Below are 26,257 nucleotides of genomic sequence, written 5' to 3' on the forward strand. Positions count from 1 at the left end.
GCCGCGGGACATTTATACCGTTCGCTCGCTCATACGGTCCGTCGCGTGTCCCCCCGCCGCGCCGCGGGACATTTATACCGTTCGCTCGCTCATACGGTCCGTCGCGTGTCCCCCCGCCGCGCCGCGGGACGTTTATACGCTTCGCTCGCCTATACGGTCCGTCGCGCGTCAACGCTTACGCTTACAAAGTTACTTAATCGAATCGTTCATTTAAATGTTTCAGAAAATAACGACGCAGAAGATGACATCGGATCAGCGAGGGAATCCTGCGAAGCTGACATCCCGAGCAGCCTGAGAGGAGGAGGAGGCCTAGGATAGGCATCGGGCATCGGCGTACCAACACTTCTGGTAAATGTTACTTTTTATTTTTTCTAAAGATATTATAGAATCTCTCTTTTCGTTTGTGCTTATTCAGTTGCTACATTAAACCGTGTTTCGGAATTTAAATTAGTAAAAAAAAATATTTTGAAAAATTTGATTCAAGTTGATTCTAACGTAGAAACCTTTTTCGAAGAAGTAATTTAAAATATAATATTAATCTGAATAACGAATAAGATGTTCGATGCGCGTGACACGTATTTAATCGATTCGATTATTTTTATGTTACAGAAAATATCCGCGCGGGAAGGAGCATCATCTTCGCATCGAGGGAACACGAGTGACATCCCGAGCAGCCTGAGAGGAGGTGGAGGCCTGGAAGAGGCATCAGGCGCCGGCGGAACAACATGCGGTAAATATAATTGGTTTATACATATTGTGTCTTTCGCGGAAAGTTTAACCAATCGGTTTTTCAATCAAATAGTAAAGATAGTCAGAGAGTAGAAATTAAAAAAGAGTTTAATTTTTTAAATTCTATTTTGAATTCTTGTGTTCAATAAATAGAGTATACTTTCAAGAAATTAAACGTTATATTTTTATTAAATTGATTTAACGAAATAAAATATAGAATTCCGTGTTTTACGTTCGGTAATTATTTTTCGAAATACAGACTGTCTCTTTTCTTCCCTGCTCTAATCTGGAATATATGTTTGATTGTTACAGAATCATCGTAGCGACGTTGCAGATACAGCTCCGCTGCTGCGCATCGGTGTTGGTGAGTTTTAGCGTAGGGAAGCGTGGGGAAATAAGCGTAGGTAGGGCCTTAGCTAAAACGTAGGTATGGAATAATTTGTAATTCTTTTCAGCAATTACATTTCCATTAAGCGAGCAAAGTCAAGAAACATTTCGACTATATTGCAACAACGTCGTAAAATTAATGCAATATAGCTGAAATGGCTTCTTGATTTATCTTGCTTAATGGCAATGAAATCACACTGCATTGCCACGAGTCTTAATGTGGCTCGAGACTCCTAGCTGACCCGGAGATGAAAGTGGATATTGCGGCCGGAACAGCTTAAAAGAAAGTGGTGAGTGTAATTAATTTTCACGTACTATGTCACTTATGTCCAAAAATTTTCTATTTCTTCTGTCTTTACTTAATCGAATCGTTCATTTGAATGTTTCAGAAAATAACGACGCAGAAGGTGACATCGGAGCAGCGAGGGAATCCTGCGTAGCTGACATTCCGAGCAGCCTGAGAGGAGGAGGAGGCCTAGGATAGGCATCGGGCATCGGCGTACCAACACTTCTGGTAAATGTTACTTTTTATTTTTTCTAAAGATATTATAGAATCTCTCTTTTCGTTTGTGCTTATTCAGTTGCTACATTAAACCGTGTTTCGGAATTTAAATTAGTAAAAAGAAATATTTTGAAAAATTTGATTCAAGTTGATTCTAACGTAGAGACCTTTTTCGAAGAATTAATTTAAAATATAATATTAATCTGAATAACGAATAAGATGTTCGATGCGCGTGACAATTATTTAATCGATTCGATTATTTTTATGTTACAGAAAATATCCACGCGGGAAAGAGCAACGTTGCTTCGCATCGAGGGAACACGAGGGACATCCCGAGCAGCCTGAGAGGAGGTGGAGGCCATGGAGAGGCATCAGGCGCCGGCGGAACAACATGCGGTAAATATAATTGGTTTATACATATTGTGTTTCGCGGAAAGTTTAACCAATCGGTTTTTCAATCGAATAGTAGGTTTACCATTTGCGGTTAGGAAATATAAATAATTTTCTCTTCTCATAAATATTTGATCACGACTATTATTATTATACTGTGTTTTTGTCCTCGCGTTATTATTTGTTTTTCAGTTCTGTCCAAGGTCTCGTCTGTAATCGTAAGTTCATTAAATGTTGTGTCTATATCTTTTTCACTGTCGCTGTCTCCTTCTTCCTCACTTCGTTCTACCTCCTCTTCTTCCTCGGAGTCGCCATCGTCAGTAACTTGATCTTCCTGGTCGTCTTTCGGGTTGTCGTCGTTGGTTCTTTCCTCTGCAATTTTCGTGTGGTCTTCGCTATGATTTACATGCGTAGGCTTATTTTGATAAATCTCATAATTTTCACAATCTCCTGTTAAACTATTTAGTATTTCTAAAAGATTAGATGGTATAGTTATTTGTGAATTTAAAGTATTTATATTTTCATTGTCGCTAATTAGAGAATTCATGTCATTGTTGTTAATGTTTTCTAAGGATGTTTCTATTTCAAGTGTTTCGTTTTGAGTGTTATTTATAATGTTTGACGATTCTAAAGGTGAAGATTCAGTATTATTTATCTGATTTATTGGATCATTGTGCATTTCTAAAGATTCATTATTATTTATCTGATTTATTGAATTATTGTGTATTTCTGCATGGACTATGTGTTCAATAAACGGCGGTTCTTCTAATTCCTTCTTAGTAAAAGGTATGCTTTCTCCTTCCGATTTCTCTGCATTACGTGTTTGCATTCCTGTAACTACCGGCTCTGGTTCTTCTATCATCATTCCCCTTCTTGGCGAAACTGGCAAAGGTTTAGGATTAGCATTTCTTTGTCTTGCTTCATCATCTTCTGGGCACTCTTCAATTTCATCAAATGAAGGATGTATTGGAAATATATTTGTCACAGGGTTTCTCGATAAAGCATCAGCATTAGCATTTATTTTTCCGGGTTTCAAATTATTTCATAATCGTATTCAGTTAATTTAATTCTCCATCTCGCTAATCGTGAAGTGGGATCTTTCAATTTATGAAGCCAGGTTAATGGTTTATGATCGGTTATTAATTTAAATTTTTTACCATAAAGATAAGGCCTAAAATGTTGCACAGCGTAAACTATTGCTAATAATAGTGTAAAGCCCCTTGCACAATGCCCGGCAACAGGCAATAGGAACAGGAAATAACCAAAAAATCGTTAATTACAACCTAAAAAATTCGAATGCTATGATTGGTTGGCAACAGGCAATAAGCACAGAATTTCCAACGTGACGGAAACTCTGTATCTATTGCCTGTGTCACTGTTTATCCTGCATTTATACATGATTTCTGATTTCTATTCCCTGTTCCTATTGCCTGTTGCCTGGCATTGTGCAAGGGGCTTAATAATGTAATAGTATAATGTTACCCAAAGCTAAATAGCTTGCGCGAAGCGATGTCTAGTATAAATAAATATAACGTAAATATATATTATACATATATTTGATGAATTCGACCGAACTTTTATGCATTTTAAACTCTGATTCATCTTCGCTGTGCCATCGTTTCTTTAACACAGTTTATGTCAATGCAACAGTATTTAATTTGTCCGAAAGCTTCATCAAAATCAAGTATAACTTTTCATAAATATCAGTGCGATATGTACCGCAATTTAATAATCGGATCTTGTATATAGTTTATATTATTCAACCGTTCTGGAACTATTGTCACGTACCTATATGTATGACATGTATTGTATGACATTAAATGTATGTGGTTTTATATGTTTGTATGCAAGATTACATTTCCTTCCTATGTGGCTTTTTGCGGTACTTGATAAACATTTTTAATAACAAAATATAGGGCATCTCGAACATCAAAGATAATACATAGGAACAAAGATAACTGATTATAATGTATCCCACAGCCATAACAAACTGAAACCAAAAGTTAAAAAAAGTTAATGCATTTTTTCCCGTATTTCTCTATTAATGCTGTATTTTCAAATATTTGTATACTTACACGGGGCAGAAATTCAAAATGAATCGACGTTTCACTGTATAAATGAATCGATTGTATGATGACAGGATTTATAAGGTAAGTGCAGTATGTGAGCCTGCTAAGAGGAATCCAGCCTTTGAAAGAGAGTAACCGATTAACGATGCCTATAACAAAGCAAATATACAATAATAAAAATGATGTTTTTAAACTACGACAATGTTTCAAATATATCACTAATATATTAAGAATATGCCGATTTTTATAAGATCTATTTATGTGTTAATAAAACAAACCTTCGTGTTTAGTGGAACATGCTATTATAACACATGCAATACATATGGCCCAAACTGTTCTGTTCAGTGCTACATAAATAGAAGTAGCTAGAACGGATACGTGTCGATTGTAAGACAAAAATAATACGAATACTTTGCAAAGAATAGCCAGGCACCAACACAAAATTATATGTTTCTGAAATGTATGTCAAATTAATATAACACATTTTCATTTATGCGGTACTGTATAATTAATTTATATGGAACTAGTTAGTTTATATATAGAATAAGTTTATATATTCCATAAGTTTTTCAATGACTATTTATTTCTAATATGTTATATATAAAACAAAAGAAATATACTTTACATCTTTTAAGGCAAAATTATTCTTTAATTTTGTCAAAATGTAACCCGTAATTATCCCAATAATAAATGGATTTATTCTCATCCATGGTGAAATATAGAAGATATCTGCAAGACGTTTCTCTTCATCAATTCTGTAACAATAAGAAAGAGCATCCTCTTAACTTGATTTCTCAATAAGTAAAATACTTTAATAACTTACGTCGCGACATATTCGTAAACGTGTGAAATATAACCGTTAAGAATAACTGAGCCTATTAAAAGTGCACTCAATATCGTAACAGCGGCATAGAAGTATCTGAAATTCATAATATATTTATTCAAGTATACTCGAAAAATACATTAAGATAACTATAATAGTTGGTTAACATACATAGTGGACAAAATTAACAGTGCCGTAGCGATTACATAGAATTGCATATCATTAGCTAGATACCAACTCCAATTCATGCACTGTAATGCAATAAAATTTTTAGAAAAGTTTTATGCGTCTCCAAGTATAATTTTAAATTAATCTTAATCAAACGTGTTTGTACCATTGCATCCACGTCAAACAAATTATTTATGTATAGAATATTTCTCCACCAATATTTCGCACAAGTTTCGTGCGACTTTTCGTAAATGTAAAATTGCGATGTTTTATCGAACCAAGCCCAGCTTAATTGCGTTATCCCTAACACCATCATGTAAGCCGGTGTCAGCCTTAAAAAGAAAAATTTTATTACAGCCGCGTGTAAAAAAGGAAAGTTATTATTTAGTTTACATTGAAATCAATATTCAAATTTCTTTGTAACATATTCTCTTATTTTGTTTATTACTGCAAAAATTTTATTTTGTTGTTTGTATTGTTTTCTGTGTTCTTCACAAACATATCGCCATATAACAAAAACTTACCGAATAAATCTTTTTATTACATGAATAAAGAATTCAATTAATTTTTCTCCGCAATCAATCGGCTTTGGTACTTCGTTCGTTTTATCTCGCATTAAATACATATAAGTCACTAAACATCCGCTTGAAAGGAAAAAAATATCCACTGCTATGGGTCCAATGTCATATAAGTATTTATAACTCTCACTGAATCTCAACAACCATACTTTATTGTCTGTCAACACAAAGCAATTTTCGTTATGCGTAAAAAGTAAAAAAATAAAAGAGCCAAAAGTATCCATTCTACAGATTTATTATAAATTACTTACCGAGAGAATTCAATGAAAAATATATATTATGTAACATGATTATCAAACACATGCTTAGAAATTTTAAACCGTGAATAACGGGTATTGTGCTGGTATCTAACTTTGTGCTAAATATCTTTCCCGTATTTGTGTAAACGGAGAAACATATTAATATTTCTCCAATTTTACTTTTCCGATATGAAGATAAATTTACTTCCTTAGGCACCTTTACCATATCTGAATCATAATTCGACGTCTTTAGTAGTAATACAAAAAACAAAATGCTTTAATTAAGTAAGATTAATACTAAACAAGGGGGAAATCTATACACGCGAATAAGCTATATGTACACAAGATGTAGCTACAAAATATATTTTATAATTAATTATTACTTAAAGTAATAATTAATTACTTAAAGTAATAGCTGATTGCAAATTATTAATAATTTTAACACCGAAGATGAAAACTTGGTTTGTAGAAAATTGTAGCATATAAAAACGATAAATAGTCTGTTGTAATAGAAATTATTTCTATAAGTTTTAGATATGACACATGTACGCATACCATTACCAGTTTTATTCGTCTCATTTTTCTTTACATGTTTTTGGTACACAAATACATCATATATCGTTCCGATTGCTGTCATGAGAAAAGAAAATCCTAAGCCAACACTGCAAATAGAATATTTCTTGATTGATTCTTCATATTCTTTCGGAGGATTAAGATTAAAATTACTTATAATATTATTAATCTTTTTTGTTATAACATATTATTGTTGTGTTTGTATTGTTAAGTAATTACAATTTATACATTTCTTGAGACGTACCAGATGAAACGTAACGCACTACGGGGTAGCCTTTTATTATCGTCATTTAGATCTTTAACCTGGATTAGCTGAAAATCCGCGGAGTAGAGATCATCGAAGATAACTCTGTCACGAAATATTCTTTCCAAAATGAAGCTCAAATTATTTATAGTGCACGATGCTGGTAAACAGAGTCCGAGCGTAATCACATTCTATAAGATATAACTTTCTGTATATATTTAAATGTCGAACGCATCCTTTATCACATAAATATTTTATAAACTTACCTCGTCAAACATATTTATGTGATATTGAATAGTACTGTTGTGTCTAAAATGAACTACAAAATAATTCATTTGGAAAGGTGGAAATTCCATTCGCGGATCGCGATAATGCATGTTATTTAGTATTTTCTGCTGTGAGATCTGTAGAGGAACCGTATTTATCGTATCAAGACACTGACTACGACTTCCCAGCCAATAATTATTTCCATAAAGGAAACCCGATTTAAAGCCACCACTGGAATCTAATACTAAAAATAAAAATTACAATGTTACTACTTATGCAAAAACAATAAATGACTAATTTTTACTTATTATTAATTAATCACGCATTGTTGCTTCCTCATACAGAAAGCTGTTTTCGTAAACAAATTCTTTTTTCAGTTTTCTATGCCAACGTGTTCAGAATGTTCTAAAACTACCCACACAGCAAAATATATCTGAGATATAGCCAGATATCTTTATGCCTACAATTTTAAGTCAAATCTGAGATATTTTATTTTCAGATATTTACAGAATATCTACAGGACATCATTACTCGATATCACATTATATCTTTGAAAAAGACATCTCTGCAACATTTGCATTCGAATATATAGCCGATTCATAGTTATAGCTCTTATATTTTATAAAGATCAACTCAAGTTTATTCGTAGCCAATAAAACAATCCTAGAGGACTTGGACGCCGCGCCATACCGATTCGTCCCGGCGAAAGCCACACGCCGCGAGGGAACTTAGAAAATTTTCACTCGGGCGGCGCCGGAGGTAACGACCGCGGCGCAAAAGCAACTCGCCGCGAGGAGACTTTAGAAAACTTTTGCTGGGGCTGCGCCGGAGGTAACGACCGCGGCGCGAAATCAACATGCCGCGAGGGGACTTAGAAAATTTTTGCTCGGGTGAGCGCTAGTAACATGCGCTGACGCGACGCGGCTACATATGCGCCAGTACCTTCTCATAAGCAAAAATCCTTACGCACTAGGATAAAAGGCGAGCCTGTGAGATACTTGGCTCTAATATTTTTCGTGATACCTCCGAGATATCATACAGTGCAGAGATGGCAAAATGCAAAATATTGGAATAGTATTGATGCATAATTTTGAATTTATTGCGAATTCTTATGAAAAGAACTTCTTTTATATTTGAAGGACTCAGAATTGGTGACATAAAAATGAATGTCTTATGAACTCTTAAGAATCATTTTAGAGAACACAGAATAAATACGGAAAAAGAATTAATTTCATAAATCGGGAAATTAAAAAGAATTCTTCTTTTCTTCTTGCTATTTGGGTTGTATGTAACATATCTGCTTTTAAATGAGGCACAGATATCTGAGATAAAATTATCATGGCTTTTTACAATCTTAGAGATGTCCCTGAGATATTCTCATGATATCTTGCGCAATCAGATATTCCGTTATTCAGATATTTTCTAGATATCTTGGTGATATATTTTGCTGTGTGGGTAAAATTATATTTTTTATTAACAAATATTTATAATTTTATTAGTTCAGAATGGTGCGTGCAGGATTATTAGAAGCGATATTCAAGTGAGATTTAGTGTGTCTTTTAATTGCAGCCCGATTTATTAAGTCCGCTATTACAATTTAAGTCTCTGCCCGAAGTCTCTGTTAAAGTCTATTGCTCACACGTCCGCGCGTTCACGAGAAGTCCGAGAGTCGAATGTGATCTCTTAATTTATTAAAACACAAATGTGATCTTTTAATTTATTACACTAACATTTTCATAAATACTATTATTAATTTAAGATTAAAGAATATTAGTTAATATATTTAATTTAAATGGAATTGCATAATTAATCAATTAAAATATGCAACATAAGCTAAAGATGAATAGTTGTTTTTTTTAGAAGCTTTCTAGATTTTAAATTAGAGTAAATGGAGTTAATAGCGAATCAGTTATAATTTTACGTACCTTTCAAGCTCCACAGTGTTCGTTGACTAAGAGCATCTCGGAAAATTTTCAACTCCTTTCCGCATGTTGAGTTGAGAACATCTGCCTTGGAAGCGACGGCATAAGCAGGCAATATACGACCATGAAATTCTTGAGTACAACCACCGAATAATACAGCTGAATTCGTCAAGAGAATAAACACAAGCCGTTGCATTGTGTTTTACAATAGTGTTTAGCCTGTAGCTGTCACTGTTATTTCTTATTTCTCGTTACCGTGATAAATATCTGCATCAATGGTAAATATATTCATAAAAGGTAGATATTCGCCGATTTTATCGCCACTTAAATATGTTGTAGGGGAGGTCTTTCTGAGTAATTCTACGCAAAAAAGTGGAAGACGACATTGGTTTACAAAATGTAGCAAATTAAAGTTTCACCATAATAGAAACAAAAATTAATCGCTCAGAAAAAAAATGTCACAAGGTAGCCAGGTCTCCCTCTACCCGCGGAACCAGTCCAGATCCGTATACAACGGGTAACGGGCGAACGGGTGGATACCCGGGTACCCGGATATTCCGAGCTCTAATTAATACGTTCAATACGTTTAAAGAGCTTCAGTTAAAATAACACACTTGGATTTGCAGTGTATAGAGAAGAATATGCCACTCAATCTATTGATGATATAAGCTTTGTGACAACTTACTTCTAGCTCCGGTCTCTCCTACCCGCGCCCGAACTGACCATTGATGGCAGATTCACTCTTGAATGATAACTGGCCGCCAAGTTCCATGGGTTTTTATAGTATGAGAGGACCTATAGAGAGGCTTGATTGCATCATTAATTTGGCATTTACGACCTCTGGCGAATGCCATTCAATAAAAAGTACAATAACAATTAAAGTAATTTTTAAATCGACCGTGACTGGCAATATCAAAAAGTACAATAGTTTATAGTGTTTATACATTCAATAAAAAGTAGTTTATACATTATATATTAATCTCGGAATTTCGATTATAGACGACGTTCCTATGAATTAAGGAAGACGTATGGATAACTTCTAAGATTGTATCATTAATAATTTTAAAAATATTGAACACCAAAGCTTGTAGTACAATTATGCCTGGTCAGGACGAAGTCAGGGGAAACCCTGATGGAGGTCCGTAGCGATTCTGACGTGCAAATCGATCGTCGGAACTGGGTATAGGGGCGAAAGACTAATCGAACCATCTAGTAGCTGGTTCCCTCCGAAGTTTCCCTCAGGATAGCACTCGGCCGTTCCGCACGAAACGCGCGCGAGTCTCATCTGGTAAAGCGAATGATTAGAGGCCTTGGGGCCGAACGACCTCAACCGTTCAATTTACATGATCCTCGATATGTACATACATTACAATATTTAATTTCTCTTTTCTTTCTGTTTCATGTAATTTTTCCATTAATAACGATTCTGTAATAATCCGAGCAATAATCCGAACCCTCAAAATCCTGCTCGATGACTTCCGTACCATTGTAACACCCGCGCCTTTCTCACACACATACACCTTTCACACATACACATGCATACATAATTTTCCTACTTCTCTGTTGTAATCATACTCAGCTTAATTCTATTAGATCTTTTCTTTTATAATAAATGTTTAAATACCTTTGTTACTAATAAATGTATATTAATTGTAAAAGGAATACCATTCATTTCTTAGAATAAGACCTCGCCCTCAGCTCCCTTGCTCTCTCTCTGAAATCGCACACGGTCCGATCCCTGGTTATATGGATTAATTTCCTTGACCAAAACCGAAAAACGCTCTGGACGCTGATGTCAATCAACTAACCCGTGATAGAGAAGCAAAGAAGTTGTAAATCGTATTAATAAAAAAAGAAAATAAGTAGTAAATAACGTCTGAGGGTTCGAGAGTCCGGTGGTCTTCTTTAGAAAGAGAACAAAAAAAAAGGAAATAGATGAGGCAATCGGAGCCAAGCGCGGTAATCAATGCGCAGACAAATTATAATAATAAATGAATATATTAAAAACGAACGTTTCGACACTTTTTTTGTGTCATCTTCAGCATAAAGAATTTACATAAAATTCATAACGATATAAAGATTTACATGAATAATCGAGACGAAGTAGTGTATAAAAAGGCGCATACCGGCTTATCTGAACTTCCGACGACGTTACGTCCGTATGAATTTAATTCATTGTTTTATTTTACTTATTGACTGCGCCTTTTTATACACTACTTCGTCTCGATTATTCATGTAAATCTTTATATCGTTATGAATTTTATGTAACTTCTTTACGTTGAAGATGACACAAAAAAAGTGTCGAAACGTTCGTTTTTAATATATTCATTTATTATTATAATTTGTCTGCGCATTGATTACCGTGCTTGGCTCCGATTGCCTCATCTATTTCCTTTGATTTAGTCTAGAGAGCCTATACTTCGTTTAATTAAAAAAAAAAAAGGAAATATAATAAAGACTCATTACTATTATATACTTACTATTTATTGAATTAAGGTCATTGTAGAAGGTTTAATTTGACTGGATTCTGAGATGATTCCGGGACTTCGTGGCTTCGCAGAAGGTTGAAACTCTCAATTACTTACTGGCTCTTTGTGGTTTTTAGTGCAAACGACGTGCACAAAATTTAAGTTCAAATTAGATTCGGAATTAAAGTTGAACCGACTGATTCACGGTCAGAAACGCGACATACGCAATTGAAGTGAAAATAAAAGAGAACTTCCGCAATGTTACAGTTTATATACCTATGTTAGTGGATCTCTAAGAAGTGGGTTTAATGATGGGATGTGTCACTATCAGGTTATATACATTATCCCTCCCCACACATATCACCTGCCACAGTCTCCTTCGTACGATTATAATACGATAGTGGAAATAAGTGATATATCTGTACTTATTTCACTTTGGATAAAGGCCTACTTACGCAAATCCATAACGAATCAGTAATTGTTATTTACACATGTCCGTACAGTTTGGTCAGTGTAAACTCGGTGATTTTCGAGATGGCTCAGCTCAGGAACGATAAAATATTATATTAAGGTAGTTAGTCCGTAAATCGCAATTCATCATAAGAAAAATTTGAAAACTTTACTATATGTTAATAAATATGGTATCTACACGTCTGTACAAATTAGAAGTAATTGAACGCGTCCCGAACGCGAGATATTTGCTATCAAAAATCGCATTTTTTCCATGTATTGCATACACAAAGCGTACGGAAATCTCATATTCTGAATTTTAATAATTAGAACGAATCTTAAGAAAGTAATGAAAAACGGATAAATAGTAGAAGGAATACTTGTATATACTATGTAATTTAACAACATGGAAAATAAGCGTGAGTATGTAAACATTTAATGCAAAAGTTTTCTTTCTGAATATGTATGTTGAGATGGAATGTTTTGCAGCAGTCTATACTGTCTATAGCATAGTTCTCTACATATGCAAAATGGTACATAATAAACAAACTACGTTCTTAGAATTTTTATAAATCTCTTCAGATAATATAAATTAAATGCTATATATTATATTCGCCGATTAAGCTGAATTGAAGACAAAGTACTTAATGACATAGGTATTTGTAAAAAATAATTTAGAGCGTAAAATGAGATTTGTTTTTAATATAAATAAAATAATAAAATATAATAATGTAAAAAGTTAAAATATTTATATATATATAGAGGAAAGACCCCGATTATGAGATACCATATCTATTTTGTGTGATTGCCGGAAGTCTATGGGCAGAATTGAAAAATATAGTAGGTCATTATGAAGGGAATTTAATAAGCTTTAACCCTTAAATGCCACACCTCTCAAGAATCTCGTAAATGACATGAGGGGTCTAAAAGACCCCAGCATGAAAAATGTCTCCTTACTCATTGATTTTTTGATCTTTAGTTATGAAAAATTTTTTCAATGTTGTTCAAGGCTTAGAAAAGAGAATAAAATGCTTATATTGTTAAAATTTCAATTTCAACATAGTATAAAAAATTAAGTAAACTGAGTACTGCTAAGTGTACAAACGGGTAGGTCAATCACTCAACTATCATCAATGGGAGCATGAGCTCCATTTTTGGCGGGAACATTTGAAAATATATCATTGTAAAGGGTCTGGGGTCCGCTGGACCCCGGGTGGCATTTAAGGGTTAAGATGCTGAAATGTAAAATTTAATTTAAATATTGATTTTTCTGAAAATTAGAAAAATGTAAAAAATAAGCTTTCAAAAAAATCGAAAAAGTGTGCTCCTAATATGAGAGACCCCGGGAAATCGCTAATAAAATGCAAAATACATCATATTGCAATTAAAAAACTTTATTTAAAGTTTTTGAAAGACAAATGTAATGGAGAAGCATATTTGCAACAATCGTAAACCCACTTATACTCAATATTGTACCTAATCTTCCCCTCCACCCTTCCCCCTCAAATCAAGGTCAGCACAATCTTATAAATTCGTATAAACCTTCCCTTAACGTTAATATAGTATTTTCTCGTCTTTTATTACTATACAATAACTTTCATACTCCAGCAACCCAGGAGTACCCTGAGTATCTCATGTTACGAGCACCACGCCTTGCGGTTTCGCGATCACCAAATCTAATCTCTACAATTGAGCAACTCAACATATCCTGTATTTTCCTATTAATACGACCTTACTCTATCGCTGCATGCAGAACTTATTGCCAAATATTTATTAATTATATAATAAACAAGGTTTAAAGACTTCATATCCATGGCACTTGACAACATCCAATTTTACAATTTCCTTCTCTGCAACGACTACACGCACGATCAAACAATGAATTTTCCACTAAATAGGTTTTATCCCAAGGGTAATAAGTTCATGGTGGAACCAACAGATAGGGCCTATTAGTTTAGCAGAAACCTTGCTGTCGCATATTAGGAGCCTATCTCATAATAGGGGACTTTCCTCTATATATATTCACAAAAGTGATTGCGGAAGTGTTTTTTAAAAATAAAAGCGGAGAATTATCAATAGCAATATTTCGACCTGTCATAAGTGAATAGTTAATTAACTATAGCAATTAGTAGATTTTTAGCTAAAGAGTTTATTGAATCATATTCATGTATAATTATTAGCAATTATTTGCACAATAGTTTGTTATGTGGGACTACATGCAGTGTCTATAAAGTTATTCCACAATCAGACATAACAAAATAATTTCGATCTAAAAATAAGTATGAAAAGCGTGTTATGTTAATCAATTATTTGTCAGACATCAGTATTACAATTAGTAAAATTTGCATATAAACAATAACATGTTTTGTTTATTACAATAATAGTATCTCTAGCATTGTACCGGAAAATATATAGAATAATGCGCAGACAGCATTATGTCCAAAGTCTAAAAGACGTCTTATGGCCCGCTTTTGGACAAGTGTGCTGTATGGGTATGTACGAATGAGTGAATATGCAAGTACAAATTCGAGCGAGAATACATATTTCATAAACTAGTGCATATAGTGCAAACAGTAATTATTACTTTTTGCAATAAATAAATTAGTATAATTGCGGAAATAATAATCGCAATAACAACGTAATTACGAAGAAGTATCGTGAATAACTACATTTAAGCAGACATGTTTGCGAGTCTGCAAGAAAGAATAATTAACGTTCCTTTCAGTCGTATCTAGCGTTAATAAACTATTTGCCGGATGGATTGATAGTATTTATAGACCAATGAAAATTGTGATATGTTTTTCATTCGGCTTACATTTCAATTAGGAAATGCTAATTTCGAAGCAAATATACCTAGTGCTTGTCGATTTCACTGCAAATGCTTTAATTGTCGGTGCGTGAGATGTCTTTAATCAATGAATAAATGATCAGAGATATCATCCGTCAATATACAATCGTACATACATGCTAACATTTAAAAATAATTTGTTTTACATAATTATAAATATTTATTAATTAAATAAAGAGGGTTAACAAAATATAATTTAAAGACAGTGAGCCTATTCTGTAACTCTTAACGACAGTTTCGTTATCGTTATATTGTCGTTGCGCAACGCAAATATAACGATAACGAAACTGTCGTTAAATTATTTAATTATCTACAGGTAATGCAACTGGACGTAATACTATATAAACTTTTTCGACGTGATTTTTTTTATTATGGAAAATCGCTTCGAAAAGATTTAAAAGAATTCTTAAAAATCCTGTGTTGTATATAAAAATGTTCAAGCAACAGCTTACAGTGGACTGACGTCTGCTTCTAATTTTTTTCAATATTTTTTTTGAAAAAAACTCGAAAAAAGCTCGAAAAAATTAGAAGCGAAAGTCGTTAATATTAAATCTTAGAAAGTCGGTCCACTTTGGGTCAAGGTTTAAAAATGTTGATATCTGACACGGAATTTTAGAGAATTTTTTCAGATTTTTAAATTGTGGCCATCGATATGTCGGTTTAAAAAATTATAACTAAATCAATTTTATAAAAAAAAATCTGAGTGCATTTTAGAGTCGAGTTGTAATTTCATCGCCTTGCGACAAAATGATAAACCTGAGTAGGTAATTTGTCAGAGTAGATATGCACTGTCGTTTTTTTTAAAAGGAATTTCAAGGAATTTAGGCAGATCATTAAACGCACTCCCCTGGTCGTGCTCCCCTTGACGATCAGTATACATAATTACACTTGTTGCTAGTTGCTGCAAGTTACGGTATTAAGTGACTTTTTCTTTTACAGCTCATCTCGCCTTCAATAAAATAATTTTCAGGGCGAATCATTTCATTACTCGAGATAGAAAATCGAATGGCGATTTGAGATTGCCATTCGCGGAGCTCGCACGATTCTCTCTGTAGATCAAATAAGGATAAACGCACAACACGGTAAGTTCTCGTGCTTAGTAAAGTCTGATGTAGGAAAAATAACAAATTACACTGCGAGGTCAAGTGTCATTATAAATACCGATTACTATAATATTACGCATTTCCGAGTAAACACAGTAGTATTGCATCAGATGCAATAAGGCTTCCAGTATAATGGTTTTCTTCTGCTGGTGCTTGTCTTTCACCGTCGCCAAATTCTCCGTCAATCTTGAAGAGACGTTCAATGGCAAGGTCGTCATCTTCTGGATAGTCAGAGGTTTCTGCATCATTAGTATTCTTTGTATGGTATTGCTGTTGCCTGAAACGAAAGGCAAGAATCTCCATACGACTCTAACACGATTCGCTTCTATTTACATTTTATCAAGATTTTTCTAGTATTATGTATGCTGATGTAGCAAAAAGCATGAATAATTAATTTTGCAGCGTAGTTCACGGATGAGAGACTAGTCGTTTTATTATTGGTTTATTTACGTAAAGTTTCTAAGTTAATTATATGGCTAGTCTATTATAAGTGTCCGATGTCTGTCTGTCTGTCTGACCGCGAACTACTGGAATTGATTCGCTATTAATTTTCTATTTCATTGATATATAGGCATCGAATTATATAATTTACTTCCGTGCATAGCGCGGACTTAAAAGCTAGTATTGTAATATTATCTTTAATATTATTTTAATAAGTAATACTATTTTTAAGCAAGCGATGCATTTTTTTATTTTAATAACTTAAAGAGAGGTATTACAAATTATTAATTTAATATTGTCTCAATACATTAACATATTATATGAAACATTTTAATATTTTATAAGAAATCATTTTTTCTATTTTTTTCTGATATTGCTTTCAAATTCTAATGTGCCAATAAACACAATTATAATAATAGAAATCATAATTATATTAAAGAGTGATTCTTCTAACAAATAAGCGCTGGCTACACGTGTTGATGAACGAATAAGACTTTTATAAACAATTTATAATGTACATAAATGTATATAGACATGCTGAAATAATTTCTTATAAAGTTTCTATAGAAAAATGTTCTACTATATTAATAGATGATGAATGACTATATATGTAAGATTCCTTTTGTCTTTCACATTAAAACGTTCTGATTTACGAATAGTAATTTCGAGAACAGACTTTATTTAAGATAGTGGTCTACTCTATATCTGCATACATATTGACTGTTTTTGTTCATTTTATATATATTATATTGTATGTATACACAATATTTTTGTACATAATTATGACAATAATAAATAAATTATAAGTATATTTATAATAAATAAATTATAATAAATACAGTATGTTTAAAAATAATGTATGTATATATTTGTTGCAATTTTCTAATAAATGCGATGAAAAATTATCTCTCTTTCCATTTTTTCAAACTTTTAATCTCGAATTGACGAATTTCTTGAGGATATACCATCTTAATATATAATAAAATATAGAATAGAAATTAATTTAGAGAAGACAATATGCAGTTGTTTAAAAAAATATTTTTTTTAAGATCAATATCAAGGAAGAGTAATAGAGGAGGAAATATTTTATTTGAGTCGCGTTTGCAAATACGACGAATACGTCAAAAATGTAGAATTTATTCTCGAGAGGCCCCTTATTAAAATAATTAAAACATATCACGAACTATTATATATTTTTAAAAAGTTATTTTAACACCCTTTATTGCTCGCAAATTAGTCGTATCCTTTATTAGCTTTTGCTTTGAACAAGCGGGAAAAAAGTTTACTTATTGTAAAACATATCATGCTCCAAAACTGGCTTTACTCTAATCTTTCAGCAGAAACGCGGCTATAAATACAAGCCTTAATAAATAATCGTCACCACATATGTCGGTCTCCGAAAAATAACGAAACAAAAGTCGTGCGTTGTGTATGACGGGTAGAAAAATTTATTTGACAACGTATTAATTAATTATTCTCTTTCAATCGTCCGATTCAGCGTTGTTGAATCGTAATAAAACATTTAGTTAACGTAACGAGAATACTTTTAAAAACGATGAGTAAACGCAATCAAGATAAGGAAAGCGATATGGTAAGCGCGTAACATTAGCTACAAATTGCAAAATATAATAAAACGTCAAGAAAATATTATTTGTGAATTGATTTAAATGTCAATCTGTATTAAAAATTGAATATTTTATATTAATATCATTCTATTTCTTACGCAGAACGAAGAAGATAAGAGACTGCAGGAGGAATTGCTACAAGCGGTCGATGTATTGAAGGTAAATATATTTGGACAATTTACAATTTTTATATGTTACTTATAAAACAACTTATAAAAAGAAAACAAATTGTTAAAGAATGGGTCTAAAATTTATCTTAAACTTTTATATTTGATAATTTAAAAAAATTGCTATCTTCCTTAGAAGGAAACTGGAATGTACTGTAATATTATTATCAGGGTAAGGATGAGACAGCTATGTTGTTGTCATTGAACCACCTGAGAATGCTGATACGTACGTCCACGACTTCGATGACTTCCGTTCCGAAGCCTCTCAAATACTTGAGAAATTTTTATTCGAGTTTGAGGAGCGCGTACGGAGGGCTCAAGCGGGAAGAGGCGAAGATACGGTTTGCGGAAATTTTAAGTGTACTCGCTCTCGCTGGAGCTGCTCCAGGATCCAGGGACTGTCTGGATTTCTGCATCAAAGGGGCCGTGGATAAGCCTGGGGAATGGGGCCATGAATACGTACGGCAACTCGAGGCAGAAATCGTCGACGAATGGACAAACGTGCCGATCAAGGAGGAGCGTGAGGTCAGGTAAGTATATTTTAAAATATTTTTAAATATTATTAACAACTGTAAATGTTTTATGATGTCGTGGTAATCTGTGATGAGAATTTAGATAACATTTTAATTAACATATATTTCACATATTCCTAATGTTTAGCCTTATATTTACACTGAGATCGAGAGATAATGAGAGCAATATAAAATAACAGCGCATCTCTCGTACTAGAAAGCGTCTTACACCGTTGATTAAGAGTATCATCGCGTTCGACATGAGACATAATGCGGAAATACAAGCGTGCGATCTGTGTTTGGAGATCGACGAGCTAAATTTCCTCGCGGAATATCTAGAGCCTACAAATTTTGCGCGAGTGTGCCATTATTTAATTAACTGCGCAGCCTATAGGTAATGCAGTTGGATAATATTACTATTAAAAGCAAACTTGTCTTACTTTTTTAAATAATAGCAAATCTAATAATTCTTAAAGATAAATTATCCTGCATAGATTAAAATGTACATCTATTTATAAACAAAATATAATCTTTTTAAACTTTGTGATTTAATGTCTGCAATATAATTTTCTTAATAAAACACGATTAAAGGAATATTCTATACTATTTAATAAGCAGCATAATCCACTTACTGACTTGTATTTGCGTCGCTGATTTCCTTGTTAAATTATTCCCACCTATATGCATTCTTTAGCGAGGATACGGAGAGAAGACAAATATTAGAGTTTGCCACAGAGCAATATCTAAAGTTTAATGAGTATACAAGAGCAATTTTGGTAGCGCTGCAACTTGCAAATTCGGAACTTGTTTTCAAGTGTTTTGCAGCCTGCCCCGACTCTTTGACGAGGAATCAACTAGCCTTTATCCTCGCCCGTCTACAAGTAACTTATCCTTGAATAATATCTACATAGCATTTGGTTACGTCATAACAGGGCGAAAAATAGAACAGCACATATCGATCGGTAGACAGATCGATGTTAAGAATAATATGTAAATGTATAATATAAACAGTAATAAATAATTCAACTTCCATAATTACTTCCGCAAACGATAACTTAAGCAAATTGAATAGCAGACGATAATAATATAATTTACATTTACGTCTTTCTATTTTTCCCTCTTAATGCAACAGTGACTGCATCTTTTATTGCTCTTTGCAAAAATTTAATGTTATAAGTCGCAATAAAAAAAAAGGAATAATTCGCATAATTATAAAATCAACTTTTTAATTTCGTTGATTAGAAAAAATTTGTGCAACTTCACAAAATAGATTCATACTAAAATATTATCCTGTTTTCTAAATAGGATCAACCTCTGAGGACAGAATATCATGGGAATGACGCTAAGGATGTCGAGGTGATCCTTAGCAATGGCCACGTGAACACCCACTTCCAAATTCTTGCCAGAGAGCTTGACATACTCGAGCCAAAGCTCCCGGAGGATATCTACAAGAGCTGGTTGGTGAGCGGGTTTAGACAAATGGAGCACGATTCGGCTAGGGCGAATTTAGCGGCAAGCTTTGTTTCCGGTTTTGTGCACGCGGGTTTTGGCCAGGACAAGCTGATGGCGAACACATCCGATTGTTGGGTGTATAAAAACAAGGTTTAATTCTTTTTTAAATAATCTGCAAAGAATATCTTAATTAGTGCTGATTAACTTCTAAAAATTATAATACTTAGATATATATAATTATATATACTTAATTTTATAATATTTTAATAAAAATATGTGGTCTTTCTTTTTCAGGAACACGGAATGTTATCGGCTACCGCGTCTCTGGGCTTGATACACATGTGGGATGTCGACGGTGGATTAATTCCTATCGACAAGTAAGTTTAAATTCCAAGCAGGAAAATAGTATCGTGAATAAGTATTAATTTTTTAAATATTACTTTGAAAGAAGAAGACGTAATAAGACAATGATGAATCATTGACAGGACTGAGGAAAACCTGTGATTAATTTATCTTGCTTATTGACGGTTCTGTTCTTCGCGTAGATATCTTTACACGAACGAAGACTACGTGAAATCCGGTGCTTTGCTAGCGATCGGACTAGTAAATTGTGGAATTCGTAATGAATGTGATCCAGCTTTGGCGCTTCTCAGCGAGTACGTGAAGTCGAACAGCCAGATCCTTCGCATTGGAGCTATCATGGGATTGGGTCTGGCTTACGCTGGCTCTAGAAGAAAAGATGTCACCGAACTTCTTTCTGGAGCTTTAACCGATGAGCGAGGCAAGTAACATAATATTATAGTCGATGTATATGAGTGTAATTTTTTATTCCAATGAGTTTGCCTCAGAAAAAGAAAATTCAATTCTTCTTCAATAATGGAATAAATTAGAAACTATAAAATTGAAGATAATCTTTTAGACGTTTCAAATTATATAATTTCTTTCTTATAACGTATTATTATTATTTTATATTTGTATGGCTTGAATTAAAACTCCTTGCTCAAGAAAGGATAAAAATAATTAGTTGCCATATTCAGCTACGAATTTTTTCAGATAATATACAAGTGTTGTCGCTGATCGCCATCTCCTTGGGCCTTGTAAATGTAGGCTCGGGGGACTCCGATGTATCTTCGGCTATCCTGTTGAAATTACTGGGACTGTCGATGAAGGAACTCGTTGTCACGCATTCCAGGTATAATAATTATGTTTACGGATAATGTAAGAAAGTAACTATTATACATGCATAATGTTATATATAAAGTGTACGCGAATATACAAGGGAGCGAATATATAGCGTGCGATATGTATAGGAATCATTTTCTTTTTCACGCAGATTTTTGGCGCTAGCCCTAGGAATGATTTATATGGGAACCCGGGATGCCATAGAAACGCCATCCGCAGCGCTCGAAGCTCTGCCGGAACCATACAACTTTGCTTCGCAAACTATGCTACAAGTAAAATTAAACTGCTACGATTTTTTCAAAAATAATCTCGTGAAAAATTCCTTACAGTCTAAAATAGCAAAAGTTGCTGTTAGACTCGCGTAATTTTCACGAAAAGCATGTCGTAAAATTTCATATAATTCTTGATAAAAGCGATTCTGTTAGATTTGCGCGTACGCGGGTACTGGCGACGTATTGATAGTGCAAGAACTATTAAGAATCTGCTCGGAAGCGATCGAGGAAGTGACGAGCGCGAAAACGACACCCGACAATACCCCGATACCAAGCTGCTGCGATCAAAGAAGACCACAAAGTAGCTCTACCAAGTTAGAAAAGAATAAAAAAAACGACAGCCAAACCGAAGATTCTGCTAAGTAAGTGTCACTGGTAAAAGTGAAAGTAAAAAATGTTAAATAAAATATTAATAAATAGCAATATAAAAATGTAAATAAATAAATTAACTCTTTAATAGATGCAGTTTGAGAAAAATTTTGTTGTTGGATGTGTTATTGCTTAATGCTAAATAATTAATTTATGATCAAAAGGATAATCAGTGACATATATTAATTTCAGGGGCGTTGGAACATCGCAGGCTATAGCATCTCTTGGAGTAGGTGTAGTGGGACTTGGAGAAGGAAAAGAAAACTCGAGGATCTTTGGTCAGGTCAGGAAATAAGTCCGCACGACTCCTCAATAAACCGTAATGGATATTTATGGGGATGTTCCTATCTAGAGCAGGAAGGGAATAAAGGAACATTAAAATCTCAATTCATCTTAATTAATATTTATGCTCCTATAGTTCATTCATACTGCAATTTAAGAGACTTATCGTCTCTGTCTCTTTATGGGATAGAACTAGGAGCGGAAGATCAGTTAAAAGTGTAGTCAATTAATATTTATTATGGGAACCGCTCTTTGTCCCCTGAATCCTCACTATTATTACGCTGTCTAACAAATGTAGGTCGGAAGATATGGTCCAACGCCAGCGCGACGCGCTATGCCCCTCGCGCTGGCCTTATCTTCTCTGTCAAACGCCGATCCAGCGGTCTTGGACGTGTTAAACAAGTACAGCCACGACCACGACGCCGAGGTCGCCCTGAATGCGATCTTCGCCCTCGGCCTGGTAGGCGCCGGTACCAACAACGCACGACTGGCGACGATGTTGAGACAGCTGGCGGCTTATTACGCGAAGAATCCGTCGCACCTGTTCCTCGTACGCATCTCTCAGGGTTTAGTACACCTGGGCAAGGTAAAGGTCTCGATATGGTGGCTTCGATAAGGGTGCTTATAATTATGTAGTTAATAAACAAACGGATGATAACGATATCAATAAAGCAACAAATGTTCTGACAAATCAGCTCTCCTCTCTTTAATGTAGAATGAAAGTTAATCGTTCTTTTCCAGTTGCACTATTATATTTTTCCTTTCAGGGCACTTTATCTTTATCACCTTTGCGGTATGGTTCGAAAGTTTTAGACTACACCGCCCTGGCTGGTCTGATGGTTGTTCTGGTTGCGTGTTTAGACTGCAGGAATCTTATATTATCTCAGTCTCACTATTTAATGTACTGCTTGGCGGTCGCGATGGAGCCAAGGTGGCTAGTCACCGTGGATGAAAATCTTAAGGTGTGCAAAGGGATTATCCAAATTCCAGATTACCCAGATTACAAGATATATAGATATTCTAGGCTTAGAAATGATGTTTTCCCAATACTTCACAGAATTTGCCGGTGTCAGTGAGAGTCGGTCAAAGCGTGGACGTTGTAGGGAAAGCAGGTAATCCGAAATCCATTGTCGGTGGTCATGTACAAACCACACCAGTGTTGCTGTGCGCGGGCGAAAAGGCGGAATTAGTGTCGGACCAATATGAGCCGCTCTCCAGCGTGCTGGAGGGTTTCGTGATCCTTCGCGAAAAAGTAATTCCACATTAGTCTTGCACCCTGCGGCGCTTCTATTCGTGATTTAACACGTGAATCTTTCACAGCAGGCTGTAGCGAATTAGAAAGCTCCAAGTTTGATGTTCTGCGGTAGTTCCTTTGAATTACCTTTCAGTTTAGACGGATTGCTTTTGCCGGAGAACGATGCCAGCAAACACCTGCGAGGAAATAGGAATCTTTCCCCACGGATCTACATGAAACAGATCAAGGAACGGAAGACTTGTGCGTGTAGTCTTTGTTGCGGGATACAAGCTGCTCGGTCATTAATGCAATAGTGGCAGCAACGTATGTTAGCTTTTTCGTATGTTTTGCATTTATTTAACTTTAGGGACTAGCGGAAGCAATGTGCTCTATACAACAGAAACATACATTGGTTCGCATTGCACAGTGGGGACAATAACGTTGCGCCATGATCAAGAGTGCGATTGTACACAAAATCAATAGGATCCGACGCGAGACTTACATATAATAAGAACAAAATAAAAAAGAATTACACGAATACATTTTTACACGAGCAAAGTATATTTGTAAGAAAAAAAGAAAAGAAAGAGATGTTACAGCGATGTCGATCTCAAACGACATCGAGGTAACGAAATAATCATTCAATTGTGTGTTAGCGATCATGGAGCACGTCGGATTTTCTTCGTGACGAAGCTTACCGAAGGCAACACAAAGATTCCAAAGACACTTGAAAGATCGTCGTAAAGGATCGTCGCTTTGAAGGGATCCAGAATGTGTTGCCTCGGTAGGAATTGTAAGTCTTACACAAAGCATGTATAGGTCGCTTTATAAGACTAACGATTCCTCTCTCCCTCACGAATGTCCCACGACATTAATTTGTTAGGCACATGACTTAAGGTAAGGGGGGCGAAATGTGTGGATAATAAAACGCAGCTGATTTGATAAAATGTCGCACGCGCGTCGGTAGCAAAGTAGTTCGGTGACTTCGTTCGAACGAAGCGTGTCAATCTTATTGCACGCATGCATATCCAAATACGTAGTAAACTCATCTAGATATATAATAATCATACGGCGTAACAGTCGGAACTTCGATACGTCGAGTTTCTCACCTATATATGAAAATTCAACTTTATTCGCTTTGCATAAATCTGCTCTATTCAATAGACGCGTGTACGTCCAGTATTAGCTTAACTGCTGGATCTATTACTTTGAAATTTTTTAATTCTGTGCAGGACCTAATTTAAGGGTGGAGGACGATCGCTACGATATCGACAAAATTAAAGTTTTCGCTTAATTAGTAATAATAATTGATGAAATTATCACTTATATTATTCTGAGAGTAGCATGAAATATAATGAGATACGCGATAAGAGTGGTTTATGCATTCCGCATAAAATGCATCTCTCTTTTTAGTTTAAAATATTATAAATTTTCTTTTTGGTATATATTATAAATAAGCGCTTCCATTTAAAAAATGTTAAGAATCACTACCCGTTCCAAATAGATGAATATGAATATAAGATTTAAAAATTTGTCTTACGCCACTTCTAAAATATTGCGAAAATTGCTTTAAGTTGAATGTGACAATAAATCCGTGTATGATTAAAATGTGATAAAACACCTTCCATGGTATTGCTAGATCCACCACAACTATAAATTTGGTCCTGATTTTCTTATTTATACTCTAATGTAGAGTGATCGAGTGATTATAGAAGTCTATCGCAATCCGCACCGCAGAGCGTTTCTTTAGTTAATACATCACGGATAATTAAAAGGATAAAGACAAATTGATATCTTCTCACACAAGGACATCGTATTTGCGCGCAAGCTACATTATAAAATAATCCTTGTCGCAGAGTAAGTTAAAGTGACAAATCACACGCAAATCGTCCGATTAATCAGTGCAATCGCACCATTCAGCAAGCTGGGCTCACCTACTCTTAGTTCTTCATGTTGCACATAGTAAAATATAATATTAATAATTATATTAATAGTAGTTAAAAATTAATAATAATGATAAATCCTACATAGAGTAGCGTTTTTTTTTCCTTGCGTCGTAATCTTCCACAAAGTTAATATGTATGTATGCGATTTAGCGAATACGCGGTTATGTACTTTGAAACTTTCCTAGCTGCTCCCTCACGCTTTTCGATTTCTCGATTAACTTCTTATTTACAATAGCAAATTGTATTAAGAGTTTTAATCGTAATCTCTTCTATTTGATTATCTTCTCCCCTATACGTTAATATCAACTGTCATTGCGTATTCAACGTGTATGAGTGAAACCAAGTCACGATAGAGCTCCGAATGATGGAACTCGGAAACGACTACGTCGCTAAACAGATCGGGTCATAGATAAAGCTGCCTGTGGATTCGTTGCTGCGAGAAAAAAATTGACGACAAGTGGCAGTGCTTCCGCATCATTATATGTGTGTTGTGTGCGTATGCGTATGCGTCTGGGTCGCGTGCGCCCTAGTCTAGAGGAGCTCTCATTTTTGCGAGCACACGTCGGCCGGCAGATATTCGCAATGGTTGTCGAACACATTTTTTTTCTCCGCGATGCATCTACCCACGCAGTAGGAATGTACGGTCCGTACCGCAGTAACGCAATCGCGACACGATGCGATGTGTAATAAGCAAATTGTGTGGCGTGAATTAAAAGAGACGGGCACGTCTTTTGATTTCATTGCGACGCCACTGTGGCATTCTGTAGAATTCCGCTCGGGAGCACTGTAGAACAGCTTCGAATTCCGCGTCGGAGAGGTGTCGCTGAAAAAGGAAGAAGTCGAGTTATTTTTATTACGTTGTTGCCATTAATGGTAGTTGTTGTATCAATTAATCTCAATAAATAACGCGATGAGAAGAAACGGAGAATATTATTATTCTTAATAATAAAACATTATTATACAATAGCGTTACATTGTAAATTTACAATATTACTTATATGAAGAGATTAAGCAA

General features: G+C 34.6%; 3 protein-coding genes across 18 annotated transcripts in view; 1 reads left to right on the top strand and 2 right to left on the bottom strand.

The window, feature by feature from the left end:
- On the top strand, nucleotides 1–23,836 carry LOC139778193 (26S proteasome non-ATPase regulatory subunit 2). Its single transcript, XM_071716056.1, has 20 exons — nucleotides 1–348; nucleotides 610–730; nucleotides 1,042–1,406; nucleotides 1,506–1,630; nucleotides 1,892–2,014; nucleotides 17,929–17,985; nucleotides 18,165–18,523; nucleotides 18,723–18,899; nucleotides 19,200–19,386; nucleotides 19,811–20,107; nucleotides 20,252–20,334; nucleotides 20,503–20,738; nucleotides 21,011–21,149; nucleotides 21,291–21,411; nucleotides 21,565–21,773; nucleotides 21,973–22,063; nucleotides 22,361–22,648; nucleotides 22,830–23,024; nucleotides 23,120–23,314; nucleotides 23,383–23,836. The coding sequence occupies exons 5-20, from the start codon at nucleotides 1,979–1,981 to the stop codon at nucleotides 23,398–23,400; spliced, it is 2,688 nt and encodes an 895-aa protein (XP_071572157.1). The 5' UTR covers nucleotides 1–348; nucleotides 610–730; nucleotides 1,042–1,406; nucleotides 1,506–1,630; nucleotides 1,892–1,978; the 3' UTR covers nucleotides 23,401–23,836.
- LOC139778156 (nose resistant to fluoxetine protein 6-like) lies at nucleotides 2,998–11,648 on the bottom strand. 7 transcript variants are annotated; one of them, XM_071716039.1, is made up of 15 exons: nucleotides 11,372–11,648; nucleotides 9,577–9,686; nucleotides 8,895–9,158; nucleotides 6,969–7,213; nucleotides 6,703–6,893; nucleotides 6,441–6,547; nucleotides 5,898–6,113; nucleotides 5,593–5,803; nucleotides 5,235–5,400; nucleotides 5,072–5,151; nucleotides 4,901–4,996; nucleotides 4,703–4,832; nucleotides 4,356–4,530; nucleotides 4,084–4,226; nucleotides 2,998–3,998 (listed from the first exon to the last, which is right to left on the bottom strand). In XM_071716039.1, exons 3-15 carry the CDS (start codon nucleotides 9,085–9,087, stop codon nucleotides 3,861–3,863), a joined length of 2,091 nt encoding a protein of 696 aa, XP_071572140.1. In that variant the 5' UTR covers nucleotides 9,088–9,158; nucleotides 9,577–9,686; nucleotides 11,372–11,648; the 3' UTR covers nucleotides 2,998–3,860. The 7 variants fall into 7 exon arrangements, with proteins under 7 accessions (XP_071572140.1, XP_071572118.1, XP_071572109.1 ...); XM_071716017.1 differs by having other exon boundaries at nucleotides 9,577–9,697; XM_071716008.1 differs by having other exon boundaries at nucleotides 9,577–10,694.
- The window catches only part of Unc-115a (Uncoordinated 115a), a 29,725-nt gene continuing 27,093 nt past the window's right edge, over nucleotides 23,626–26,257 (bottom strand). For all 10 annotated transcript variants that reach the window (XM_071715940.1, XM_071715988.1, XM_071715980.1 and 7 more), the window contains one exon: nucleotides 23,626–26,065. In XM_071715940.1, the coding sequence (XP_071572041.1) occupies nucleotides 25,952–26,065 (114 nt within the window). In that variant the 3' untranslated portion in view covers nucleotides 23,626–25,951. The remainder of the gene's footprint in view (nucleotides 26,066–26,257) is intronic.

This window comes from Temnothorax nylanderi, unplaced genomic scaffold (assembly GCF_030848795.1).
Source record: "Temnothorax nylanderi isolate EJ_2023f unplaced genomic scaffold, tnyl_v1.0 TNYL_tig0006_pilon, whole genome shotgun sequence".
Lineage (NCBI taxonomy): Eukaryota > Metazoa > Arthropoda > Insecta > Hymenoptera > Formicidae > Temnothorax > Temnothorax nylanderi.

Excerpts from the sequence above, each read along its gene's own strand:
- LOC139778193 (XM_071716056.1), top strand. The coding sequence starts at position 1,979 with ATGGAGAGGCATCAGGCGCCGGCGGAACAACATGCG. Across the intron at positions 19,387-19,810 it reads TTATCCTCGCCCGTCTACAA|GATCAACCTCTGAGGACAGA; the intron begins GTAACTTATCCT and ends TTTTCTAAATAG. Across the intron at positions 23,025-23,119 it reads CCGTGGATGAAAATCTTAAG|AATTTGCCGGTGTCAGTGAG; the intron begins GTGTGCAAAGGG and ends AATACTTCACAG.
- LOC139778156 (XM_071716039.1), bottom strand. The coding sequence starts at position 9,087 with ATGCAACGGCTTGTGTTTATTCTCTTGACGAATTCAGCTGTATTATTC. Across the intron at positions 6,114-6,440 it reads GACGAATAAAACTGGTAATG|ATATGGTAAAGGTGCCTAAG; the intron begins GTATGCGTACAT and ends ATTATGATTCAG. Across the intron at positions 4,227-4,355 it reads ATGTTCCACTAAACACGAAG|GCATCGTTAATCGGTTACTC; the intron begins GTTTGTTTTATT and ends GCTTTGTTATAG.